Raw genomic sequence first — 19,342 nt, 5'->3', positions numbered from 1 at the left:
CTGATGCCCTACTGGATAATCCGAGAATTGAAGTATCAGCACCTCTGAAAATGCCAGATAAAAGAATGCTGGTTTCAAGGGAAGAGCAGCCATAGGGCGAATATCATCCAGTTGGGTAGATTAACTAAATCAATAGCATTAGTTGCTACAAATGGTATTGAAGTGCTCTGTGTATATTCTTTTGTACTGACTCACCATTTATCTTTTTTATTACTGAAGTTTGTAAGACAAGAGTCGCCCATGGAACCAACTCTCATGAGGTAAGTATTTGCACAGGGCTTCATATACTGTGTATTTAGAAAAACTGCCTTGGCTGGGAATTAAGAGAAAACTATAGTAGTCCATCTGTGAGTTTAATTCCTAAGCTTCAAGGAAAATTAAGGAGGTTTTATTCTTGTTCTCTTTCATGCATACTTAGAAGTCATTCTTCATATGCTCATGGTTTCATTAATATTGCAAATCTGTTTTTTTCTCATTTCGAAGGCCAGTTTATACATACTCATACCCATCCATCCATCCATCTATCCATCCATCCATCATTTGTTTATTTATTTGCAATTTTATAACCCATCCTAATGCACAGGTTTTAGGCATCATTTGTCAAAATCGAACATAAAAGAGACAGACATAGAATGAATAAATACCCCAAGATGATTGCCATTAAATAATGACTTGGTTTTTTTAAAAAATAGAATAAGATATTGACAGCTGTACAAAATGCCGAGGGGGTGGGGTGGGGTGTGTTACAAAAGCCTATGAAGAGAAGGCATTTGAAAATATGAGAACTATAACAGAAAAGTCCTGTCACCTAGTCTTCTTAAAATGGGTGGAGGGGGGAAGGTAGTCTCAAGGGCTTTCTCACGATGTTTCTATTTCATGAATGGGTTTAAGTTTGACAAAGAAATGCCTTGTCTAACATAGTGCAATGCTACATGGGAAGACTGTGACAATGGTGCTAACCTGCAGTGATGAGTTACCCCGTCATTGGTTCAATTGCTGCTTATGAACTAGCTGCATTTTCTGGGTCAACTCCGAAGGCACCTCATCTCAATTTGGTAGATGATCTCAGTAGTTTGACAGGCATATTAAATAACATACGGGAGAGCACCAAACTCTGTGAGGTTTGCATTGGAACTACCATAGAATTGTCATCTTCCTGGCCCCAGTGATCCAAACCGGGTACAGATAGTCCTCGACTTACAACAGTTCATTTAGTGACTGTTTGAAGTTACAATGGCACTGAAAAAAGTTACTTATGACCATTTTTTACACTTAGGACCATTGCAGCATCCCCACGATCGCATGATTTACATTTGGATGCTTGACAAATGACTCACATTTATGATGGTTGCAGTGTCCTGGGGTCATGTGATCCCTTTTGTAACCTTCTGACAAGCAAAATCAATGGGGAAGCCAGATTCACTTTACAACTGTGTTACTAATTTAATAACCACAGGGATTCATTTAACAACTGTGGCAAAATACATTTTACAGATGTCTCACTTTACAACATAAATTCTGGGCTCAGTTGTGATTGTAAGTCGAGGACTATGTCTATTCTCACTGAGAGCACTGAAGTTGACACATCCAACTGACATAGGTGACCCTACAGATACCATAGACAATGTTTTTAAATGCTGCTAAAAGTTCTCACAAGGCCAAGAGAAATATCCTGACCCAATAAGGGATCCGTGAAGGTCATGTAGGATGACTTTTACCATTTCCGGCCCATTACACATAATTGTTTTATTCTGTATTTATTGTATATTTTATTATAAATTATTTTGAGATGTTTTGGCATAAGGAAACAGTAGAGAAGCATAATTAAGTTTGGGGGAAAGGCTAAATCAGAAATCAAGTGGGAGAGACAGATTGCCAAGTGTTTCCAACTGGATAGCACAGTTCTGCATCTACTCTCTCTCTCTCTCTCCCTCCCCCCCCCGCCCCCAAATAGATCTGAACACTTGGCATAAAAGCATAAGAAGAGCTCTGCTGGACCAAGCCAGTATCTCAAAACACTTCAACATTGTGTGTTTTACAGTGATTAAGCAACTGCATTCAAGAAGTTTACAACAAAAAGAAAGGAAGGCAACAATATTCTTCAATTCCTGCTCCCTAATAGCTTATATTTAAGTTTTGCTATCTCTAATCAAGCATAGCAAACACCAATTACTCAATCTTCCATCAGTTTGTCCAATCCCATTTAAAAAACATCTGAATGTATACTAACGCCACTGACAGAAGCAGCGAATAATTGTATGTATGTATTCTGTGCATACGGCTACTGGAACCACCAAATACAATTCTTGCTTATGCGAAACATGCACTTTTCATTTGTATGACTGTAATTGCAAGTCATGTCTTTATTTTTCAGATGGCTATCATATTCAACCGTGAAGGCCTGAAAGCCATCCAACCTCCATGTGTGATTCAAAGTTTCATCAACCACAATGCTGTCCTGTACAAAGTCTTTGTGGTTGGAGAGTCATATACTGTGGTGAAGAGGCCCTCTGTGAAGAACTTCTCAGCAGGCATTTCTGGTAAGCTTTGGGAGTGATAATTCAACACGGTGTACTAGTGGGAAAATCTAAACAACACCGTTTTCCATTTTGGTGAACCCTGATGCAAAACATAGAAGTTGAAGAAGAATAAACTCAAATGTTTCCCTGACTTTTTGATATTTTTTTAATTTCTCCCTTATCCTCCAAACCCTTGTAGCACTGATTTCTTTGGGAGATAGCAACTGTTCTTGCCAACAACTGCTATGTGCATTCAGTTTTATGCACCAAAGTACTAATCCAAAACTGAAGAAAACGGGGAGGATATCACAGACTTCTTCCTAAAACAAGCAGGTCAAGATGGAAGCAGAAGAGATTGTTAGGACTAGGAACCCCTACATGTTTTTAATTCTGTCTAGAGGTTTTGAGATTATGGCATCATAAATATTTCACTAGATGTAGTTGGTTTCAAATTCTATTTGATACTTGACCTTGACCATCTCCACTGAACTCTTCCTCTAAGAAATTTGGAAAATTATTCCCTGCGTGATACGTACATTCTACCTGCACTTTATTGTAAGTACCCAGAGTCACATTTTGTATAAAGGGCAGTTATATAAATATGATTGATTGATTGATTGACCATACTGTGATCTTTCTTAAAGGCTTTGATATTTTATTCATATGCTATTTGCTTGAAATCATACTAATGAAATTCTTACATTGGTTCATAATATCTAGATGGTCTCATTATGGTATATCATTCAAGAAAAATGCACTGAGTTAAAATGTTCTGTGATTTCATTATTTTTTCTTTACTTCCTATGAACAAAACATTTTTGGAAACTGTATAGGTCTGCTTTTTATTTAACTATTTATGTTGAATCACTTGTTTATAGTCAAGTATGCAGTTGATCCAAAGTCAAGTATGCAAAATAACAAGATGAAATATTTAAAAACTGACAAATATATATTCATAAGAAAAAAATAATCAAATTGAAGCAGGAAAGGCTTCCTTATATACAGTACATTTCCCAGCAAGGCATATTCAGACATTTGGAATATGGCTTTTAGAAAAAGAGACTAATTTAAAACAACAAACAAAATTACAAACGGACATAAGCAAAAATCTCAAATGCATAAATATTGAAATTGTGATGATTGGGAAGAGAACGGAAGGGAAGAGGGAATATGTTACCAAAATTACCTTTCACAATGTTTTTACGTATGGTCTACTTTTCCTCTTGCCTTTTGTATCTTTATGCTTTGCTTTTTGTATTCTTTTAGCTTATGCAATGTAATAGAAAACATTGGAAGTAGTTTCATATAAACTATTTGTTAATCAACAAGTATCTATTTAGGGTTGTTTGTTAAATCCTGTAACCTTATCCAAGTTTTCAGTTTAAATACATATTCTATCATAAGGTTTAGAACCAATGCACATTTTGCTTTAGCCAAAAATTACATCTTTATTTTTTGATGCTTCAATTGACATCTGAAATGAAAACTTCGGACCATGAATTCAGTGGCTAGAAAATAATTCATCTTCTGCTTATTTCTAATGAATCAATGAATATATCTTCATTCTTTTGGGAGTACTTCAGATATGACTAATTATTTACATAGGCAAATAGGCTGCCTATAGTATCAGAAACTCTTTTGATTTCTTGATTTGTCTATGTGATTGATCTACTACTTGAAATTTAACAGAGTCTAGATGGCTTACATGATTTCTTGTATAAACAGAGTACAAATTTAATATTAAAATCAATTATATAATTAAACTCATAATCTAATTCTCCAAATTAGAGTTCTTACATAATAACTACAAATTAGTTTGGCATTTGGTTTGGCGCCACTGGCTATAATCCCTCAAGGTCTTCTGGAAGAGCCATGTGGTCACCTGTTGCTGAAAAACCATAAGGATGGGTACTATCCTTGTTTCAGGGGGCAATCAAGTCCAAATGAGGTGTGCTGCAGAGAACATCCCTTGTCAGGTCACCTCCCATTGTATTTCCTGATATACAGGGATCCTTGGGTGCTCCCTAGTTCAGATGGGACAGTCTAAAACCATATGGGAAAAAATGGTCTCTACAGTATGGCCCAGAGCCTCATACAGCTTTACAATGACTGACTCTTTGAATTGCACTCACAAACTTTCTAGCAACCAGTGCAGAGCTGTCATATGCCAATATTGGCCTCTCGGTATATGTGCTATTAATACGTACATTTTTGATCACCCGAAATTTCTGGATGGTATTCAAGGGTTTCCCTATGTAGAATGAATTACAGTAACCTAATTTACAAATGACAGGGACATGAGTTCCTAGCGAAGCAAAACCCCATCAAGTCAAAGATGGAGAAGTTGGCCTCTGGAGCAACAGCCACTCCATCTGGTTTGGGTTAAGTCTGAGCCTGTTTTTCCCCATCCAGACCCTGACAGCCTCCAGACACCGTGTCATGTCTTCCACAGCATCTCCCACTGGGCTTGGAGTGGAGATATATACCAGGAGAATAGGACAAATTGTAAGTCACAGACCAAGAGATGGAAGTCAAAGAGGGGAGTGTTAATCAGAATTTTAGGCAAATATATTGGCAAAGTGGGAACAGAAAAATAGCTTTACAAAAATTAGCCCAAACAGTAGGCTGCTGAATTATTTTACAGACCTCCCTGACCAAGTAGATGCACAAGATGTTCATTGCTGATCACAAACAACCTGTCTACAGTGACTGGGCATAAGCAGCACAAACTCTTAAAAGACAATGCTTCTTCTTATTTCATTGTTGATTTTTTTTTTTTTTTTGAAGCAAGCAAGCATCAACACAGGTATCTTTTCCCTTCTCCAGCAACTCCTGATATTTCTTCTATTTTTTTAAATTTGTTATTGTTTCAAATAAATAAATAAATAAATGCCTGATAAAAGTTCTGCTCCTTTTTGCAACAAAACTTATCATTTCCTTGTCAATTATGGAAGCCAGGACATTGCATTATGGCAATTGATTAGAGCTGAGTACAAATAGGAATGGTGTAAATATCAAGGATTTTATTTGTTGAAAATATGGATAAAGTTGCTGGATTATAGTGCCCTCTAGTGCTTGTAGATTCAAATATTTTTAAGACTTAAGTAGTGATTTTGAATTTAACTTTTAAGAGCAATTTTTTGTTACTTGCATGTGATTTTTTTTTAGTTCTACAGATTTGTTTGTAACTTACTTTTTTCTGTATTATTTCCAATCTAGATAGAGAGTCAATATTTTTCAACAGCCACAATGTATCAAAACCAGAATCCTCTTCCATCTTAACAGCAGTAAGTATTCCAGACTTATTTCTCCAAACACTGATTCTACCAATAGACTACTCTCAATTTAACACTGTTCTCAGGTTTATTTTCAGGAATTATTGCAGGAAAGCAGAAACTCAGAATTATCCAAAATCTTTCACAAACATATCTGAAAATGTTTTTCTTTCCTTGAAACATAGGAATTATAATACTTCCATTCATTCAGTGACCAATCAAAATTACAGAGTTATTTAGGTGAATGGTCCTTATGCCAGGTCCCCAAAGTTGGGGCTGTTGCAGCTCACCTGCACTTATGACCACAAGGGGGGACTTCAACACTCCCACCCGCCCACCCACTTCTCTGCCCCTCCCTGCAGTCCACTGCCTCTGCTAGTCCTGCCACCGTAAAGTTGACATTTTGTCCCCAGAGTTATGGGATTTTGTCATTCTGGCAAGGTTTCAGACATTTTAAAATATTGATCTGTGGCATCTGCAGATGCTGTGTTTCATGTCTGGAGGGAATGCGAGGGTACATGTTTTTTCTTACAATTTCCTTCTCTGTCTCTCTTTTGCAGCTTGATAAAATAGAAGGGGTGTTTGAGAGACCAAATGACGACGTTATCCGAGCAATCTCAAAGACACTAAGGCAGACTTTGGGGATTTCTCTCTTTGGCATCGACATTATCATTAATAATCAGACTGGTCAGCATGCAGTCATTGATATCAATGCATTTCCAGGTGAGAGCAAACCGACATATACAATACACCAAAATACAAATATCATACTTCAAAGTTAACATTCATTTCAAGCAAGAGTGCAGAATATTATTTTCAGACAAAGCCCAAGAATTCTCCTTTCAATAGTAGACCAAGAATTCAGCTTCCAAAAATGAGTAAGGTCAAGGCAAAGCCCAGGATAAAAAATGAAAATATAAATGTTATGTAAATCAGATTAAATCAAATCAGATTAAATACAAATAATAGGATTCCATCCACTTCTATCATAATAAAAATACTTTTGAGATACCCTCAGACTCTAAACTGTGGCTTCCCCCTTTAAAAAAATAAAAATATGTTCACTGTCAAGACATGGATGAAGAAAGTAGCAGAACCATGTTTTTGGATTTGGTTCAGCATCAACACTTCTTTCAGAATTTTATCCTTGCCTCAGTAAGACCCTCCATGCATTTAGAAACTCAAATTATGCAATGGACCCCTTACAATTCTAAGTATAGGTTGTCCTCAACTTGCAACAGTACATTCAGTGAACATTCAAAGTTACAGCAGCATTGAAAAAAGTGACACACATAATCAACGGGGAAGTCAAATTCACTTAAAATGTGTACTAACTTAACAACTGCAATGATTCACTTAACAACTGTGGAAAGAAAGGTCATAACTCACTTAACAAATGTATCGCTTAGCAACAGAAATGTTGGGCTCAATTGTGGTCATAAGTTGAAGACTACTTGTATGCACACAGTAACTGTACACTCATACACTGTAGACAAATTGTGTTTTTTGAAAGTTTTGGACTGCAATTCTGTGGTGTCTTGTTTTTGATCATGCTAGGTAAGGCTGACATTGGAAAGTTAACAAAAGAATGGTAACTTGGTAAACACATATTCAGATGTAATATGTCCTCACGATTTGTCTAACTTTCTCCAACCTAGGTGCCTAATAGTGGTGTGGATCTCAACTTTCATAATGCTGCGCTAGCATGGTTGTCATTAATGACACCTGTGTCCATATATCTGAGGCTTGTGGAAAGGTTGCATAAAGTGTACTTACAAAACTGTAAATTAATGCAGAAAGCAGACTTTGCTTTTATTCACTGCTTCAGTATATTTTTATTGTCTTCAGCCCTGTAGCTGAATTCATTAGTGATGTAATTAACAACTCCTTTTTCCTCCTTTCAGCTGACTGGCTGCCTCTAGATATTATCAATCACCATCCAATTTAGATCTGTTTGGTTTCTTTAGTAGCATTCAGTATTTCTAGCCACTTGGGCACTACCAGATCTTGGGCGACTTCAGTCGAAAACCAACTACTTTTCTATAGATTTCATTTGATCTACAAATAAGTTAGCACTCTAAGAAATATAGGCTGCAAAGCTATTTATTTATTTATCACATTTAGAAAATGAATCATACAAAACTATGAATAGAAGCAAAAGAAATGCTAGGTTTTTAAAAATATATCTTTTTTAAAGTACACATTGACGTTCAAGAACATTTCAGGAGAGCTCTGCTGTTAATCTATTTAAGATATGAACAAGAATGTTAGATTCTTGAGATGTGTTTCACAAAAACAAACCCACCCTATTCTCCCAAACTGTTGTAGTTTCAGTTTGACTTTAGTGCCACTACTAAGTATTTGGTAGCTGTACTAATGAAGCTGTACAATGCAGCTTTTAGCTGTACTGTCTTGGGCTTCTGAGCTGTTCTTTCCTATTTTCACTGAGTATTCCCTGAAAATTCTGCAGAGCAAATTCATTCTAATTTTCTTTAGAAAAATTAAATCATCCATTTTCTTATAGGAGACACCTGCTAATACTACCATTTTCCTTGCTTTTAAAAAGGAATGGGGAATGATTCAGCTTCTGAGCAATTCAGTCTCAATTTGGTGGCCTCTTGCATACAAAAATGTTTCTGCCCCAAAGCTAAGTGGTCCTTCTAATGAAACTGACTTTATAGGGCATTTAAAATGACTTCTGTTGAATTGCAGCATCCCAATAAATCCCAAATGATTGCATTTTACTGTGTGTACAAGGCTTATGTACATCTTGTACAACAGTAAATATATTTTTGACAAACATGATGCAATAAGATATTTATTACATTAAATGATTTTACAAGAAGCACTAATGTACAACAAATTTCACTTTATATACAATGTACTTACTCCTGAGAGGAGCTGCCCCTGAGAACAAGAGGTGGAACGGGACAATATATAATGCTAAGTTGAAGGGCAGCATAATAAGACTTTGATTGAAAATGGAAAGTTAGTTCTTTGAATTAAACTCTTCAACTAATAAAACAAAAAGTTCAGGATACATCTCTCCTCTGTTTAGATTAACATTTCTTGCCATCATGCCTAAAAATGTCCAGGTTTCTCTCCATAGTATGTTTATTCTACTGTGTCAAGAGGAATTATCATTTCTCTGGAAAAAATAAGAATATCTCCTAAAAGCATTGCAGGAATCTGGCAATGTGTTTTATATCACTATATTGTAGCATCACCTTTGGAGAAGCAAGTTTTTCATCCCTCAGTGATCTTTCCATGTAAACTGGGTCCTGTGCCTATCTCCGTAACAGTCAAGCACCCATTAATATCAATGAAAACAGCCTCTTAGATCTTTCTTTCTTCAGATCTTCAGAGATGCCTGCAAAACTTTTAAAAAGAGCACTTAACAGTTTTTGGGGCCAGAGAAATAAAATATGGGAGATGTTTTAAAGACATTTTTAAAAGAAAAAAACCCCTGATATTTCCAGGAGGTAGAGCACAAAACTTGATGAAATATTGCTGCAGGTGATGTGCCATCTTCTTGCATATGAAGGGGGAAGAGAACTTGAACAAGAAAATGGTAGCCATGACTAATGTTTTATTGCCTGACTTCTTCATTGCTTTCAGGATATGAAGGTGTCTCAGAGTTTTTCACTGACCTCCTGAACCACATAGCTACCACCCTGCAGGAGCAAACTCCAGAGTTGTCCCAGCTGAACCATAACAAATTCCTGGCAGAGCAGAGCAGCAACCTCGTGGGGGAGCGGACGTGCTGTGCTAACACTGGCTGCCGGAGCATGGCAAGCCAAGACCCTTGGATTGTGGAGAACGAGACCAACAACTCAGTCAAGCTGCAGCACCAGAGGCTGGGCTGTAACTCATCCATGTCACCGAGCTTTCAGCAGCATTGTGTGGCCACGTTGGCCACAAAAGCTTCCTCTCAATGATCCGTATGTGTGCCACAGACTGAGAAAGAAAGCAGTCAGTCCCTGGGCTGTAAATTCAATGTAATTTTTTCAAAGAAAATGAATTTAGTGATATGGGTCCACTTTAACAGATTCCTCTTATAGTTCTATAGTGAGTTTTATCCATCCATGTATGGGTGCCCGTTGTGTGCATGTATCTTAAACACTATATCTTAATGTGGGAGAATGGATTTGTGTTTTTTCCCCCATGCCTTTTCCTTTTCTTTGTAATCATCAACCAGAGTTGGGTGATGAATCATGCTGGATTGATACGAATTTGTGTTGAAAATTTGCACACTTGGATTCGACCCCTTTCCATCTTTTTTCCAGCCCATTCCAAAGAGTAAAACATGCATTGATTGTACACCTAAATCCAGAGGAAACCTACATACCCCAGGATCAGCATTTTACTTCTTTGTGGAACACTTTGAAGCGAGAAACTGCTTCAGATAGTTTCCCATTTTCCTAAAGAAGAATAATGCCTGGGTATTTGTTTGCTATTCTGAAAAATTATAGGTTGATGTAATACTGCCCTTAATCTCATTTGGGGGCAGAGGACTTCCTAATAGTTGGAGGATTACCACATCTAACATCAGAACAAGCTAGGGAGTTTGGCTTTTTTCTGCTGCTTTACTGATCCTGAGATAAAAGAACACCTCTTTCATGTATTTATTAACTGATAAGGTGGCTTATTTTTAGCTTGGTATGATGCACAGATCCATTCACTGTGATTTATAAATCATAGTTTCTTTGTTAGGGTGGGCTTGTGCATCATATTAAACAAGAAACTCAAATTGTGGATTAGCATTACATGAGATATAGGGGACCTGTTTGTAAGCACCATTCTGCACAAGTATTTTTCCTTAGTGGTGGGTAGAAGTAAAAGTAACTTTTTAAAGTAAATCAGTAGCAATTTGTCTCCATTTCTGGTCTATCATTTGTGGGGTTGAACATTTGAGATACAGTATAAGGGTAATATTTATCTAACCTGTAATTCAGTCTGGTTATATTTTAAGAACAAGTAACAAAACAACAGTGCATCTTTAACTCTGTTTCTTTTAACACAACATCATCTTTGTGCAGCTTTGAACTGTCATGAATTTAAAAAGGTACTGTGAATGAGTTTTGGGACTTAATCTGAGACAATCTTTAAATTGTCTCAGGAAACGTTAAAATATTTTACATATTTAGATACATTTGGAAAGATTGATCATCATGAAAGGGATCTATGGACTAATTCACACTCAGGTAATAGTGTGAATGTATACGACATACATGCTACAAATTGTACACATGAATCCCAATTTTTAAAAGGATAATATATTGGTAATATTTGCATACAGGCAACATTATATGTTTTTTGTTGGATTAAAGAAAGTTTGAATTCTAAGATTCTCTCAGTTCCTGTAAGGATGACCCATTTTTTTAATATGTATGAACTGATATTAATATATTTTCCTCCGCTGATGGCAGCTGTTTATTTGTTTCTTGTTTTTAGAGTAAGAGAAAAAATGAAAATATCTGATGAAATATGAAAGGGGGGTTAAAAAGGGAGGACCAGAAATGATTCCAAACTACAGTGTAAGTGCAGGAAATTGTTCAAGAATTAACAGGAAGGAGACTTTGTGGTTTTGTTTCTAAAATTCTCATAATTCTTCAGTAGATATTGACTATAGATAGCTGAAGAGAAGACAATATTATATGAGACTATACGATCATTTTGTTTATTTCTAATTCAAATTAGAGTCATACTATGATCCTGAATTATTGTCTTTCTCAATAATAACAGTTGCTGCAGTTTCCCAATAAATTATTGAAATTTGTTCATGCATATTTTACATACCTTTTGTGGGAGTGAAAAATAGGCCATACATATTTTCATAAAACATTTTTTTTCCAGTATAGCAACACTATTAAAAGTTACTGATACTTTTAAAATGATTGGATTTTAACATCACACACACACACACCAAGCCAAAATTGTCCTGATGAAAGACACCTTTGAACATAGCTAAGTCTCTCCCTTCTCTGTAACTTTAATTAAGACAAGAGTATTTCATTGCTATACTGAGCATTGCCATCCTCCCCCTCCCAAAAAATACTACCTCCTTGATTGCTGCTTGTATGGATCAAGAAACTAGTAATTTGCAACAGGATTCAAACCATCTTGTTTTATTATACAGCTGTGGGAGAGCCAAGGAAAGAGGCATAATAGGTTAGTTCTTCTGGCATGTCCTTCAGAGAACAAGCAGTACCATTATCTGATTCAGAGGGGTAATTTGACAATATTTTTAATTTTAAGAAAAAACTCCCCCACATCACTATCATTGTGTAAATAATGGTGATGTAGGGTTTTATTTTTTTCTTAAAATTTCTTAACTTCTTAAAATAAATTTCAGTTCTGAGGTGAGCAACCTAGGAAAACATGTTTCATCTGGTTTAGTTAGAAGACATTTCAAAATTGTTGATCAGCTTGGACTACGGTATTTGATCCAGTTTAAATATATTTCTGCTATTTCCTATCTTTAATGAAGAGTAAGAATTTCTTTTAATGGCTGCCTTCTAAATTTGGGTTAGCCTATTTTGCACTGTTTTATTTCTCCAAAATAAACTACTGATACATAATTGTACATTTTATATTTATTTACAAATGATATATTTCGTAAATTCTCCAAAGTCTTAATACAGAGTATATCTGATAAAAGTGCAGTTCATATCTTGACTTTAACTAGAATCTAATTTAATTATGTAGCCAAATAGGTTGTCAGCTTCGTTGATCCCTTGATGTAACTGCTGCTTATTTAAACAAAGACAAAGTTGTTCATATCTTAAGATGGCATTGCAAGTGTGCTGGCCAGCAGACAGTTTGTAATCCTTTCTGTGATTTTTTTTCTATCAGACTTTTTTGTGTGGAATAAAATATGAATAATATTGTCAGGTTGCAGAGAGAGCACAGTATGCTGTTACATTACAGAGCAATGAGCATATGGTACTAAAAAATGAGTGCAAAATCAATTATTTCATCTCTGTTTTGTTGCAGCAAGTTTGTTGAACTCTTTTTCAGTCTAGATACACTGCCATGTGTTCGTCCCTAAGGTTGGTTTTATGTGAGAACTGAAATGTGCCGAACAGCCTCACATTTGTCATGGAGATTGAAGAGAAATGTGTCTTTCTTTTTTCTTCTGGAAAGCTCTGGGAGAGGAGGGTTGTAGTTTTGTTATATGATGCCAATTTTTGTTTCAACCTGAAAGGCCAAGCTCTACTTTTGAGGGTTTGTTGAGTAATAGCAAAAATGTTGCCAATGCATGTAGGTCGCAAAAGAAGCATTACTGATGTTGTTAAATATTGAAGGACAATTAAAGTAGACGGGCTTAAATGCGCCCACACGGCATTCATGTTTAATTTGTTTAAGAAAGTGTAACTATCCAAACTGCATCTCTACTTGTGGCAGGAAAATAAGAAGCAACTTTTTAAACATTTCCCCCTGCTTTCCAGTATATACATTACAAATAATCTTTTGTGCCTCTCATTAGAATGTTTCTTTGTATAAAGCATATTTTCAGTAATATACTTTAAATCTCTGCCAGAAACCAGTCCGTCTTCCTTATTATAGAAATAAGTGTTTGGATGTAAAATTCCATAAAAAATCTTAATGTGATTAAAAAGAACTAAAAATGTAAAACCTTAGTAGACCTGAGTTATCACATTCTATTCAAAATCCGAGGAAGATTACAATCTAGATTTATGTGAGTGAATAATATCTGCTCCATTGCTAGATTACCCAAACTATAAAATAGGAAATAGTTGGTACTGAAAATGGTTACATTTAAAAATTTTACTCTCCAACAAATATACTTTTTATATCATAAATAATCTAAAGGTCATATTAAAAAAGAGTTTATACCTCTTTTCAAGTTAATTTCAAAATATGGTAATTGATTACATTTTATATATGCTGTTGTTCTTTTGCTTTATGTAATCAGTTATAAATGGTAATTAATTTAATAAATACTGGAAATCTGGTTTTTTTAAAACTTAAACTAAGAAATTAACTAGAATTATTACATAATTCATAATTCTGATGTTACATAATGTCAGAAAAAAACGTGCTTTGCTTGAGTAACAATTATTTTTTAGACATGTAGTATACAATTCTCTGCTCTTAGATAAGTATATCTCAGGCTTTTTTTTTATTGCATCTGGAGAAGCAGATCGAGATTTTTCTGAATCAGCAAGCCTCTTATCATCAGCAAGGGTTGATTGGCAGCTTCCCTTCCATGCCTGATAACTCAGAAGTGCAGATTACTATAGGTTGTTCTGAACACCTTATAGGTCTTTTCACAGAGTGCTTATATCATGCTCAGTTCTCCTGCTAGCCTGTTCTCATTTGATACCAGTGTGTGAGCTGGCAAGAGCTAACAGGTACAACATGACGTGGCAGACGCCTATGGATTGAGTTTGGTCTCCCAAGAATAAAGTCATGCTGTTTTCAGAAGCACTAGGTTTGTGTTTTGACATCAGTTTTTAAATCCCCTTTTTTTCTAGAAAAGGGTTTTGAGCCACTTTCACGGGGAATGTAATGCAGTAACAATTGATGTCCCAGTGGTATGCAAAGGGAATAGACATTCCTTGCTTTTTGTCCTCAAAATATGCTATGGTAGCCTGTCTTAAGAAAATTATTCATGGCACTGAGCTATACCTATGAAGAAAGAATGTTGGACCTACAATACCAGGATACTATTTTTTTGTTGTTTTTGGTGACTTCATATAACTGTTTACTCCCTTCTATTCTTAGTTTCTCCCTCCTGTTTCCATCCATATAAATATGAATGAGTTACTTGATTTGCTGCCTACAGAATGTTTTCTTTTTGAACCCATTATATGTAAAGTTGGTGTTCAAGAAGAAACACATTTTCTTTATAAAAGGACTTCCTCTTTTGAGACATTGTAATCTCCCATTTTTATAAGTACTGGGTTTTTTTAAGTGTATCAAAATTAAAATTTTCCTAATATAATTCAGTCTGTCAGAATATGTAATTGACCATTGATTCAGTTCAATCTTACTGCTGTAATATTAAAAAATCACTTTTCCTGATAAATATGGTCCTTGTAAGGGCAAGAATTACCTATGATTGTGTCGAAGAAATTGAGTGCTAATTTTTTCAGAGGCTCTTTATATTTCTTTACTAAATATTTTCTTCTTGAATTTTTGGAATTGTGTTTCAAAATAGCAAATCAGTATAAACCAATAACAAAGAAGCATTCCTTCCTCAGTATCTCAATACAGTTAGCTAACACATCTTATTTAAGAATGTCTTTATAAAAATATTACTCTGTATGCAGTTGGGACTAAGAATATACAAGAAGAGGAGAAAGTTGTTCCTGGACTTATGGAATACTAAATTCAATTCAAGTTTTCAGAATTAAAACTGCAGTGTGATTATAGTGAAGAATTCAATTAGTACAAACTCACCTGCAGTCTGAAGTAGTATGGTCAAGGAACATATTTATTTGCTAGGTTCAAAGGGCCAATTGGTATTTTGTAATACAAGTTTCCTTTAGTCAAATCCACTTTTGTAAATTGCATCTATTTTCCTTGTGATCTATTTTGTTTAATCTTATTTTAACAGGTCATAATCAAACAATTTACTTTTAATGAAAAATTGAGACATAAATGCGCTGTTAGATTTTACTTTAAAAGACACTACCAAAATATATGTTGTAATGAATAACGATATTGGGTGCAGAAGGAGACTTGTTTGCAAGTAGTTAATGGCCCATTGGCACTTGTATCTTTCAACATTTGCCCTGCAACACCCTAGTGTATTGTTTAGTAAGTGAAAGGACTCATATTTAAAAACTGCAAATATGTAAGTATAAAAATAGTCACATCTATATTTAAGATTGTATGCACTCTTAAATAATAGGGATTCTTTATCACCCTTATGAAAAAAGAGTGCAGTAAAATATGGGATGTATTTTTCCCCAGTTCTTTAGATTTCTTCCTTGGTGTTTTCATATAACTCATATGTCTCCTTCTGTGTTCAATTCCAGTCAATGTCCCAGTGAATTGGACTCATCTCTATGCTAATATGGATTGTACATCTTTTCCTTCTTTTTTTACCTCTTTACCTCTTCCCTTTCCCTTTTTATTTTTTTGGATGGGACAGATTTTGTGGAAAGTTTACAAAAATTTAAGGCATGCTTAAGCATTTTATCAGTGCAAAGTTGAAGTTATCTTGGACCATTTCTTTATTATGTCACGTTTGAATTAAGGATATTAATGCTGTCTTCTGCTATTTTAGATAGTGTTATAGCAAGTGTGAGTGTTGTGATTTGCTTTGGCCCTGTTCACAAAATTATTTTCATAAAATTAAATTCTTTCATATTTAGAGTGTGTGTATACACCAATACACACATGTATATTTATACATATAAATATATATAATTTCATTTTTTAAATAGCTCTATATAAAACCAAAAATATTAGTACCTTGGCTGTTTACTTCTAGTGCATGACTGACGTCCTGAATAATCACATGGTGCTTCTCTTGCTTAAATCATTGATTTCCATTATTTTTTTCTTATTTTCTCCTTATTTGCCAAACACTTGTGACAAATATTTTACTATTTTAACCATAGAGTTAAAATGCACTTAAATCTCCTCTGTTGTTTCAATGTCTGCTTCAGGGAGAAAACTCCATTTTCCAAAAACATGATTAAAATAAATGCCTTATACAAAACCTCATTCTGTGTTCTGGTTAATGACTGAAGTATTGTATATCTGAATTTATTGATGCACCTTTGTATAACTAAATTATGTATATTCTGAGAGAATGTAACATGGCATGAATTTACACTGATCAAAAAAATAAAGGGAACACAAAAATAAGACATCCTAGATCTGAATAAATGAAATATTCTTATTAAATACTTTGTTCATTAAATAGTTGAATGTGCTGACAACAAAATCACACAAAAATTATCAATGGAAATCAAATTTAGCAACCCATGGAGGTCTGGATTTGGAGTTACACTCAAAATTAAAGTGGGAAAAAACACTATAGGCTGATCCAATGTTGATGTAATGTCCTTAAAACAAGTCAAAATGAGGCTCAGTAGTGTGTGTGGCCTCCACGTGCCTGTATGACCTCCCTACAACGCCTGGGCATGCTCCTGATGAGGTGGCGGATGGTCTCCTGAGGGATCTCCTCCCACACCTGGACTAAAGCATCCCCCAACACCTGGACAGTCTGTGGTGCAACGTGGCATTGGTGGATGGAGCGAGACATGATGTCCCAGATGTGCTCAATTGGATTCAGGTCTGGGGAACGGGCGGGCCAATCCATAGCATCAATGCCTTCATCTTGCAGGAACTGCTGACACACTCCAGCCACATGAGGTCTAGCATTATCTTGCATTAGGAGGACCCCAGGGCCAACCGCACCAGCATATGGTCTCACAAGAGGTCTGCAGATCTCATCTCGGTACCTAATGGCAGTCAGGCTACCTCTGGCAAGAACATGGAGGGCTGTGCAGCCCCCTAAAGAAATGCCACCCTGCACCATTACTGACCCACTGCCAAACCAGTCATGCTGTAGGATGTTGCAGGCAGCAAAACGTTCTCCATGGTGTCTCCAGACCCTGTCACATCTGTCACGTGCTCAGTGTGAACCTGCTTTCATCTGTGAAGAGCACAGGGTGCCAGTGGCAAATTTGCCAATTTTGGTGTTCTCTGGCAAATGCCAAACGTCCTGCGCGATGTTGGGCTGTAAGCACAACCCCCACCTGTGGATGTTGGGCCCTCATACCACCCTCATGGAGTCTGTTTCTGACTGTTTGAGCAGCCACACGCACATTTGTGGCCCTCTGGAGGTGATTTTGCAGGGCTCTGGCAGTGCTCCTCCTGTCCCTCCTTGCACAAAGGCAGAGGTAGTGGTCCTGATGCTGGGTTGTTGCCTTCCTATGGCCTCCTCCACGTCTCCTGATGTACTGGCCTGTCTCCTGGTAGCGCCTCCATGCTCCGGACACTACGCTGACAGACACAGCAAACCTTCTTGCCACAGCTCGCATTGATGTGCCATCCTGGATGAGCTGCATTACCTGAGCCACTTGTGTGGGTTGTAGACTCCGTCTCATGCTACCACTAGAGTGAAAATACTGCCAGCATTCAAAAGTGACCAGACCATCAGCCAGAAAACAGGAACTGAGAAGTGGTCTGTGGTCACCACCTGCAGAACCACTCCTTTATTGGGGATGTCTTGCTAGCTGCCTGTGCTTTCCACCTGTTGTCTATTCCATTTGCACAACAGCATGTGAAATTGATTGTCAATCAGTGTTGCTACCTAAGTGGACAGTTTGATTTCACAGAAGTGTGATTGACTTGGAGTTACATTGTGTTGTTTAAGTGTTCCCTTTATTTTTTTGAGCAGTGTATTAAACTTTGGCACCAAGCACTTATTTCCATTTCAGTAAGATCAGGCTTTCTAACCCTATAGTCCCTGCTTCATGTACTCCAAAAATCTCACACCAAAAAAAGTTGTCTTCTTCATCTGCTAGTTTATTTTTATCGGGTGCCAGAAATGTAGTCTCTAACTTTTTTGCTTGGCAATATAATTTCCTAGATTTGTAGGGAGACCCAGTTCAAATCAGCTTTGGGCAAGGTACCATATTAAAAATGAATGAAAATGATCAAAAATGGCTTGGTATACCTCCACAGCTACATGAATACCCTTGAAGACCCCACCCATAAAGCTAATTGAAATCCTGGGAGAAAAACCAAGTCTTGAGAGCTTTTTGAGGGTAGCATCAGTGCCAGAGAAATCATAGTTCCAGGGTCCCATTGGTTGACATGGTTCCAGGATCCCACTGGTCCCAACATAACCTGGGCATGCCAATTCCATCAGATCAGATGGAAAGGATTAACACTGGGAGATAATCCTTCAAGTAGCTAATAGCTAGGCCTAATGCTGTGGAGGTTTTAAAAGTAATAATCAGCTCCTTGAATTACACTTGAAAGCCTTTTGTTAAACCCAGTGCATCTCCCAATTCAAAGATGTTAGCTGGATATACTGAAGCATACCAGTAACTACCCAAGTTGCTGCATTCTGGATCAACTGCAACTTCTGAGGTATTCAAGATCAATATTGTATAAAAGCATTTTACAATAATCCATGTGTGAAGTGACCAAAGCACTTGTGGTCAAAAGAGTACAATTAAAATAAAGGTGGATGTATGTAAATGCCTTTTTTTGTCCAGAGCTATCTCCTGTTTTCCAAGCAGAAGTTGCAGGTTCAAAAGACCTTCAAATTGGTCACTAGCCCGAAGTGAGGTAATACAACCTAGGTGGTGGTTATGTTTGTGATTGTATTTTGGATGTTGTGAGCTGCCCCAGAATCTTTTTCAAGGGGCAACTCTTAAGAAATCTAAATCCCCATTCATCAATTCTAGGAGGCCCAAATATCCATAGCCATTTAGTGTTATTAACCCATCCAGACCCTCATGGCCTCCAGGCACTGGGACAGCTGATTGACAGTACTATCAAAATGACCTATCCCAATGATGAATACTATGGTCTTCATATACTCCTTCA

The 19,342-nt window shown here is 36.4% G+C and overlaps 1 protein-coding gene across 2 annotated transcripts in view; it reads left to right on the top strand.

Moving 5' to 3' along the window:
• The window catches only part of ITPK1 (inositol-tetrakisphosphate 1-kinase), a 129,485-nt gene extending 116,720 nt beyond the window's left edge, over positions 1 to 12,765 (top strand). Inside the window, exons 6-11 of one of the 2 annotated variants that reach the window (XM_026713303.2) lie at positions 220 to 260; positions 2,375 to 2,540; positions 4,932 to 5,024; positions 5,739 to 5,806; positions 6,355 to 6,517; positions 9,413 to 12,765. In XM_026713303.2, the coding sequence (XP_026569088.1) occupies positions 220 to 260; positions 2,375 to 2,540; positions 4,932 to 5,024; positions 5,739 to 5,806; positions 6,355 to 6,517; positions 9,413 to 9,732 (851 nt within the window). In that variant the 3' untranslated portion in view covers positions 9,733 to 12,765. The remainder of the gene's footprint in view (positions 1 to 219; positions 261 to 2,374; positions 2,541 to 4,931; positions 5,025 to 5,738; positions 5,807 to 6,354; positions 6,518 to 9,412) is intronic. The other variant, XM_026713311.2, reaches the window with a different exon arrangement.
• Positions 12,766 to 19,342: the final 6,577 nt, after the last annotated feature.

Source organism: Pseudonaja textilis, chromosome 1, assembly GCF_049901715.1.
Source record: "Pseudonaja textilis isolate UNSWEBS1 chromosome 1, rPseTex1.2, whole genome shotgun sequence".
Taxonomy (NCBI): Eukaryota; Metazoa; Chordata; class Lepidosauria; order Squamata; family Elapidae; genus Pseudonaja; species Pseudonaja textilis.
This window is presented reverse-complemented; position numbering and strand designations above follow the sequence as displayed.